Source organism: Eleutherodactylus coqui, chromosome 8, assembly GCF_035609145.1.
Source record: "Eleutherodactylus coqui strain aEleCoq1 chromosome 8, aEleCoq1.hap1, whole genome shotgun sequence".
In the NCBI taxonomy this organism is placed as follows: domain Eukaryota; kingdom Metazoa; phylum Chordata; class Amphibia; order Anura; family Eleutherodactylidae; genus Eleutherodactylus; species Eleutherodactylus coqui.
This window is the reverse complement of record NC_089844.1, coordinates 135,920,455-135,928,554: the sequence shown is the minus strand read 5'-3', so window position 1 is coordinate 135,928,554 and position 8,100 is coordinate 135,920,455. Positions and strand designations below refer to the sequence as shown.

Below are 8,100 nucleotides of genomic sequence, written 5' to 3'. Positions count from 1 at the left end.
GCACAATGTGCAGATGTGCAAACCTCATTCATAGAGCAAATGCGTTCACATTTGCGTATACGCTCATCTGAAGCGTAACCCATTTTTAAGGTACAGCTAAACTTTTTACAAACTTTTAACATCATAGTGACATGTCAGAAGTTTTGATCAGTGGGTCCAGGTGCTGAGACCTCCACCAATCGCTAAGACAAATAGACAAAAGTACTCCGCTGTTATTGGCAATTGGTGTATGAACTCTATAGACTTTCTGTGTAGCCTGTAGAACACTATAAGCAAAGCTGTAAATGCACAGAGCTCAGGTGAGTGCTACTGTTCAGTCAGTTTAGAGATCAGTAGGGTCTCGGCCCCAGAAACCCCACCAATCATAACGTCCTACATGGCACATTTTTAAAGTTTAATTATACTTTAATTGATCATTTTGGCTGCTTACAGTCACCACTAGAGGGAGCTTGCTGTGTACTGTAAGATTTACATGGCACGCCATAAGCTCTTAAAGAGTACCTGCACTTTCCTTCTGTCTGCAGTTTTCGGTTCCTTACGGCAGCTGAAAACAAGCCCATATAACCCTTATACAGCGCTATATGGATCGGTCTTCACTGCTAGAAGGAGACAAAAACTGCTGATGGAGCAAAAGTGCTCCTAAGGTGAGAGTGCAGATACTCTTTAGACTCCCCCTAGTGGTTGGTACAGGGCGTTTGGATCTCTGTATCACAAAAACAGAGCTCCGGTACCTACAATGATGTCCTAAGAAATCAACACAGAATTTTGTACCAATTTAGATGAAAAAAATAAATAAATGGTGAAAACCTTTACATACTCTCTACTACGGCATGTGGAAATGAAGACAACCCCTTTAAGCATTAAAGGTTCATTATACAAAGTAAAAATCTATATGTTCTTAAAAAGAAATACGAAGACTTTTTTTTCTTTCATTTTATTGTTTCTTTTAATGGTTGAATAAATGCCCCCGACTCAGGGAAGCATCTCGTTGGCAGATTTGCCCCTTAAGGAGCTCACTGGACAATCTCCGCACTCAAGGGGGCGGTCTCGTCATGTCGCAGTCACTCAGGATCTCCCACGCACACCGATGCAAGAGCTGTCTTCACTTGGACAATGAGGAGTTAAAGAAACACAGGGGGTAAGGGAGGTTCAGTGTGATACACAAGGCACTTTATGTGGCTGCCTGCAGATCATTACTCCAGTAGCCAAAGGCCACACAGAGCATCACTCCCTTTGAGCTTGGCATTCACTTAAGTTTATCTGCTGCACTCAAGTGTCTCCAACGCAGTGATTCATGTACATTAATGGTGTGCTTGCTATAAGGGTCTGTAATGGGTCATAGAAATACTGACTGATACACTGACCATCTCAATACATGGCCCACTGGGTACAGCCCGACTGCGCCTATTACATGTGAATGAGAATTTATCCTAGGCCCCGGAACTGGGTACACACTAAAATGGCTTCTTTAAAAAGCCTATCACAGCCAAAGACCGTTGCTGCCCACTGCATCATTACCGCAACGTAAAGGGCTTTTCCAGGCAGCGCCCGTTGTGAGGGCTGGGACACCAGGGTCGGAGCGGAAGCTGCTGCTCCGACCCCTATGTAGTCGCTGGCGCTCATACTAGCAGGCTGGGGCCTCATAAAAATCAATGAGAGCTGCCCCTGCCATTACGAGCGCCGTCTGCTATACAGGGGCCAGAGAAGCAGCTTCCGCTCCGACCACGGTGTGTCCTGGCACAGACAGTGGGCACTGCCTGGAAAACCCCTTTAAAGTGAATGTCCACCCCTGAACACTATTTAATAAATTTCTGTGTATATATGTTTATAGCGATCAGAATACAGGTTTTTTTTTTCTTATCCATGGCTCCAAATAACCTGCTAAATGATAAAATCCTGGTTGACTCCAGCTGCCACTAGGGGGAGCTTACTACATATACAGAAGTCAATAATAAAACAGTATACATAAGCTCCCCCTAGTTGTAACCACAGAAATGTAGCATTTAAAGGCTATGTACACCTTTTACACTTTTTTTTTTTAATCAATGTATTTTTGGAAATTAAGCCTTTTTGTAATTAGTTGTCATGAAAATTCTGATTGTTTGGTTTCTGGCTTGTATTGTTTTCCAAGGCACTGCAGGCTGGAGGACTGAAATCTTGGCAAATTATTACAGTCAGAGTAAACTGAGGGGTTGTTTTTCATCTCCTCCCCTGTTGTAAATGTACATTTACTGCCTTTTTACTGAGCTGTTACAGAGAGCTGTATGACGGGGATAGTAGACGGTATCGTGAGGACGGAGAGCAAAGAAAGCTACTACCGTATTACAGAGGGCTGTAATTCATGGCAGGTAAATTTTCTGCTTTTATAAGCAGTGAGGGGAATCACTACCAGCAGCTATTCAGAGGATGAGAGACAGCTGTGCAGTATTGAGTGGGCGTAGTAATGCTACACAGCTCTGAAAGAGGTGAGGGAGAGCTGAGCTTGTGCACATTCATGAGAGAGGCGAGCCGATCAGTGCTGGGAATAATTCTAAGCCAGAAACTACAATGTAGGAGAGCCTGCACACCAAGTATGAGGCTTTCTTAATGCACGAGAAGGAAAACTCAATGCAGGAACACAGATAAGTGCATCATTTTTTTTCTGGGACTTATAAAGACTGGCATATGAAACACCAAATGTATACTTATGTCTGAAGGGATTTGGAGCTGTGACCGCTGTAAACATATTATAAAATGCCCCCCTCCCTCCCCCAATGCTGGAGCTGAAAATGACGCAATGTAAAAAGGTGGAGATTCACCAAATGATACATTTAGGTCAATGTACCATAAACAATGAAGATCTAAGGGAATTCTCTGGAATGCATCAACTCACAATGGCATACAGGTCCGAGAACAACCAATATAATGATGGCTGTTTTCGATAATATACTTGGACAGTATAAACTATCAGCTCATTGGCTGCTACAGACAAAGGCCAAGTTGCAGAAGAAACCATTTTTGGACTGCTTTGATGTAATATAGGCAAAACATCACTGGCTTGTTAGGCCACCGTCGTCGTTGCGGGTCGTGCGGGCCTTTGCATGGACACTATTAAAGAAGCATAACAAAACCATAAATATACTCCAGACATAGAAGCACTGTAAAACCACTGCAGATCTGCCTTGAGGCGAGCATCATGGAAATGGGGTCAACTGAATCATATGTGCAAAGTAAAACAGAACAGCAGAGGCTCCAGGTTTACCATATTGTCGTAGAAAATATTAAGCAGGTTTGGGTCTGCAGTAAATCAAGGCGGCTGAAATCCAAAACCCATCTTGGCACATGTAGCTGGCAATGTCCCTCCTGGCAGGCAGAAGACCCCTTGAACCAAAAATTGGCTAGTCAACTTGCTGCAAACCTAAGATTAGGAAAAATAAGCTTTTTACCCCAGAGCCCGCGCCAATCTTATCTATAGGCTGCATCTGATATTGAGTCTAAGCTGCAATACCGCAGTCAGCCTATCGACAAGAGTGGCGCTGCTTCTGGGAAAATAAAATAGCGGTAGATCCTTTTTTCTCATTCAACCCTTTTAAAGACCTTAAAGGAAAACTGTAATTAATTAAAATTGCATTTTGCTTACTTAAAAGCAGTGTGGGGATCTCCCCCTTCAGGGCACTCCATGTCCAACGTCTGTCTCAGTCTACTTAGGGAATACAGGCTGAGTTAATGTGATACCCAATGCCAGTGCGATGAGCTACAAGCATCACAGATGAGTCAGGGTCATCCTTTCCATAAATGGGTTTCCTATCATGAGTGCGGGGATGATGTGGAATGAGCTGCGGATGCATGTGCGCCGGCTCATACCACAGAGCAGAACCCACAGACGTGTATATGGAATGCATCGGGTCATGCTGCTGACATGTACCCGGCAGATTGCTGCTCTAAGACCCAGGAGGGTTTTCATTCCCCGACTGACAAATTGGATTTCAGAGAGTGAAGCTTACATAAGTGCGCAGCAGACATGCTGCTTATCACACGTGTTCTGGGAGGAAATGTTCGAAGACATAGAATAAAGGGGATAATAAAAAGAAAGCATTTCCCATCCATGGACTGCAGGATTCACTTGAATGGTGAGTTGTAATACCGGCCATGGACAAGAGGGGTGCTGTTTCCGGAAGAAAGCAGCCATGTTTTTGTAATTCATAATTTAAAGGTAGTTAAAGGGGTTTTCCCACCCAAAACATCTATCACCTATCATGATAAATGGGGGTCCAACTGCTGCGACACCCAGGGATTATGAGAATGGTGGTCTCCACGTTCCCCATGCGTGACCACCGCTACATACATGGTCTGTGGAGATAGTTGAGTGCACTCTATCCAGTAAGGGCCCATTCACACAGGCATATTTTCTCTCTTTATTCAGTCCATACGTTTTACTGAGCGAATATGGACCCATTGAATAAAGTTGATGTATTCAGACGTGTGTTTTTTGCACACCCTGTTTTCTGTGAGCTGGCATCACTTGGCATTTTTCGTTCACATGAATAATGCAGTGATGCAACATGGATATAAAAAACACGTATGCACCAAAAATGCACACATTAAAACTTATGTATTTCTCACGGACCAAAATTGCACACGCCAGTGTGAATGAAGGCTCATTTACACGCAAAGACAATCTTTCAAATGATTGGAAAATTGACCATTCTAGTAATCATTTTGCATAAAGTGCTAATGGACACTAATGCCCATTAGCATTTAGCTTCATTTGTAAGTGTAAATGAGCCTCCTGCAGTTGCTTGTGGAACACTGCAGGGGGTCTGGGCTCTGTAATCAGCTCCATTGTTCTCGCACAGGCTGTCAGCCAAATACAATGTAATCAGTGCTCCAGTGCAGAACACAGCCTGTGGTCCCTGTTATCTACCCTCCAGCTGAACAATGGATTTTAAGCTCACCTAAAAATCATTGTTCATTTGAAAGATGGAAGCATTTACACACAACTATTATCGCTCAAAAGCCATCGCTTGAGCGAATTTTGAGCGATAATCACTGCGTGTAAATGGGGCTTGAACCCTAAGCTTTTTACTCCACACAGCTCTATTACATATTATCAGTGTTCCTTTAAAGTCAGTTTACTGGTGGCTTTCCAATCATTTAATCTTTTCGTTTAGGATTTGTACACTTTTGACAATCCTTTTTTTAGGACGAGTTCCCCAGTAATAAGCTGATCACAGGATTATCTCAGTAAATCAGATGTAATATGTGGGCAGAACCTGGCAGCAAGTGTTCAATTTTCCTGCAGCACCCCCAGAGGGGAAATGAAGTATTGCACAGTGCTAATTCAAATCAATGGGCTGCCTGAATAGTGCATGGACAGGTCAGGTCCTCCAGAGAGAGAGACACTCTTTGTAGCCACTCTAGCTAATACATGAGGATCCTGAATGAATGACTCCCCTCTATTAACCTTTGTGTAGTATCATGGAGTCTATCTGACCCCAGCCTTGTTCATTGCAGTCCTGCACTTTGAAACTGGTATCACACAAAGGTTAACTCAGAATGACTTAATAGGGTATTTGAAAATGGGTTTTGTAAATCAGACAACCCCTTTAACTCCAGACTCTACTTCTGCCCGAACCCCAAATCATGAACTAGGGGACCTCCGAAGTCAGTCAAGAGATACCAGCAGAGCATCGAACTCACACACCACTCACAGTCTATAACATAGCATGGTTTGCTCCTTCAGTGTCGGAGCCTGCGGAGAACCACCTCCTCCTCCTCACACATTGTTAAATGAGGGATATATAAGGGATTTGATTGGTTTTAAAAGCAAATTTTCTGCGCGCTCTGAGGAGAAGCAAAGAGAAGCAGCATTCATTGTGCCTGAATGCATTGTCACAGGATATCTATAGAGGAAGGGGGGGACTGGTCGTGATAAAGAAATGGTGCGGCGTGGAGTTAGGGTTGGTAGATAGGATTATGGGAAAGTGCAGAGAGCAAGTTAGTGCATAGGTATGTGTCATAAAGAAAGATAAACGACTAGCGGAATGTGATATAAGAGATTGGGACGATTCAAGTCCAAGAGGGGAAGAGTTCTGGAATGAAGATGGTGCAGAAGTTTGAGCATGTGAAAGGCCATCATCATAGAGCTGATCTACAGAAGAGACGATGAGGACGCAGAGAATCGGAGAGTGGATAAGAGATCATACATTTCCCAGACTATCCACGCTCCTCTCTCTCTTGTCGTTGCAGAGTCAGCTCGGTCTGAGCATCTCCATTATTATTGCTTTTCTCGGAAGGCGTAGAACCTTCTCTCGTGAATTCTGAGAAACAAAAGACTGCGGATCACAACGTAACTTCACCTGGCCTCCAAATACGACAAAGTGCTTCGTTCTACTCAGTCCGCAAAACCTCTCTAGTCCTTAGAAAGTTTCTTTACTGTTCAATCACATTAGTGTTTGGCATTCGCCCTGCCCTTTTTGGTCCCACGTACAAAAGGGAAAATCAATTCTGCAGGCAATGCAAAATAATATAAGATCCAGTCGGCCTTCAGAAGAGACTGCGAGGCTGAAAATACACATTCTCTGTACTGGTGCTTGTGCAAGAGGTCCGTGGGAATCACAGGGCCAGGAATGTAACTAGGTCGCACCTCTTCGGCAGAGGAGAAGCCCCTGCTGTGTGTGTAGGTTTAGTGGGCACAGGTGGAAAGTTACAGGGGCTTGGCCTTCTCAATTGACCACTGCTGGTTTCAGTAACACGGACCCCGGAGGGATGACCACCCATCCTGGCAGTAGAGAATCTGAGCCCATGCCAGGTGAGAGATCTAAGACCCCGCTGGGTAGCAGAGACAGTGCGTCTGCTGAACTAGGCCTGACTTTTGACCCTTCAGTCCTCTCATTGCTCTCTAACCTTTGAGCCCTAGGTCGCTTGTCATTTTCGGATTTTCCTGCTGAAACCAGAGAAACTAAAGGCAAGCCGAGACCTGCTGCGGAGTAAGCTTGGGACAACAGGGAGCCCTTGGCCAAGTTAAGTGGAGACCCTGCAAGTGTCAACATGGGATTTGGTAACCCAGCCAGAGCAGAAGCTACACCACTGCAAGCCAATGAGCTGAGGTCTAAAGGTCCTGGTGCCAATGGGATTGGCAGGCTCTGACTGCCAAAGATGGCTGCTGGGTTGGGAATAATGAGTTGGGCACCACTTGCATAGCTGCTATCCCCCATTGCTGGTAATTTGGGCGGCTGGTGTATCTTCAATAACTGGCGTTGCTGATGTGAGATGAAGTGGCCATGAGCCTTGATGTGCTTGCGTAGAGAGCTGGGGTCTGTGTAGCGTTTCTGACAGCCGGGCATCTTGCAGTAGTAGGGCTTGTCCACGTAGTGAGTGCGAGTATGCTTGAAACGATCACTTGAGTTGGAGTAACGCTTGTTGCAGCCCTCGTAGGGACACATGTAAGGTTTTTCACCTGTCAGAAATAAATTAAACAAAATTGGTGTCTGGTAAAAGGTGATAACAGGAAAATCCGTCAAAGGGTTTTCTTTAAGGGGTTGTCCAAGGAGGAAGAGTCCTTAACCCAACCTGTGGTGTTGGAACTTCCACTTCCATTCTGGTTCCTACACCAAGTCTGGCTGTTCCACTCATCTTAATAACTAAGCCAGTCCCCTTCTCTGTCATGGCCGATACAAAGACAGAGAAAGAAGCGGACTTAATTATTAACATGAGCAGAACAGCCATCTCCTCCCGATGACATGACTGACACACAGAGTCTACACCTCGTGACCAGATATTTCGGAACCGGGCCAGAAGTAGAGGTGCCAACACTGCAGGCCCGGGTGAGGATTCTGCCTCCCTAGACAACCCTCTCAACATAACACCGTACTTAATCCAAAGTGGTTTGCACATGGTAACTTAAAGGGGACTCTTCAGTAATCTCCAGGGTTTAAGGTTTAAAGAGAATTTCCACCCACGACATAAATTAGAAGTTAGAGCGGTGACCAAACATTGATAACTTAGTTTTTAAAAAGTGGCCACCCAAACAAAACAGACAACAGAAGTGCAGCCATATTGGTTGTCACTTTTGAATTTTTAATCAATAACTCTGCAACAGTTTTAGGGGTTAAAGGGGTT

At 44.6% G+C, this 8,100-nt stretch overlaps 1 protein-coding gene across 2 annotated transcripts in view; it reads right to left on the bottom strand.

Annotated features, from left to right (window-relative positions):
* Positions 1-924: 924 nt before the first annotated feature.
* The window catches only part of GLIS2 (GLIS family zinc finger 2), a 46,014-nt gene continuing 38,838 nt past the window's right edge, over positions 925-8,100 (bottom strand). For both annotated transcript variants that reach the window (XM_066576488.1, XM_066576487.1), the window contains exon 7: positions 925-7,438. In XM_066576488.1, coding sequence (XP_066432585.1) covers positions 6,705-7,438 — 734 coding nt within the window. In that variant the 3' untranslated portion in view covers positions 925-6,704. The remainder of the gene's footprint in view (positions 7,439-8,100) is intronic.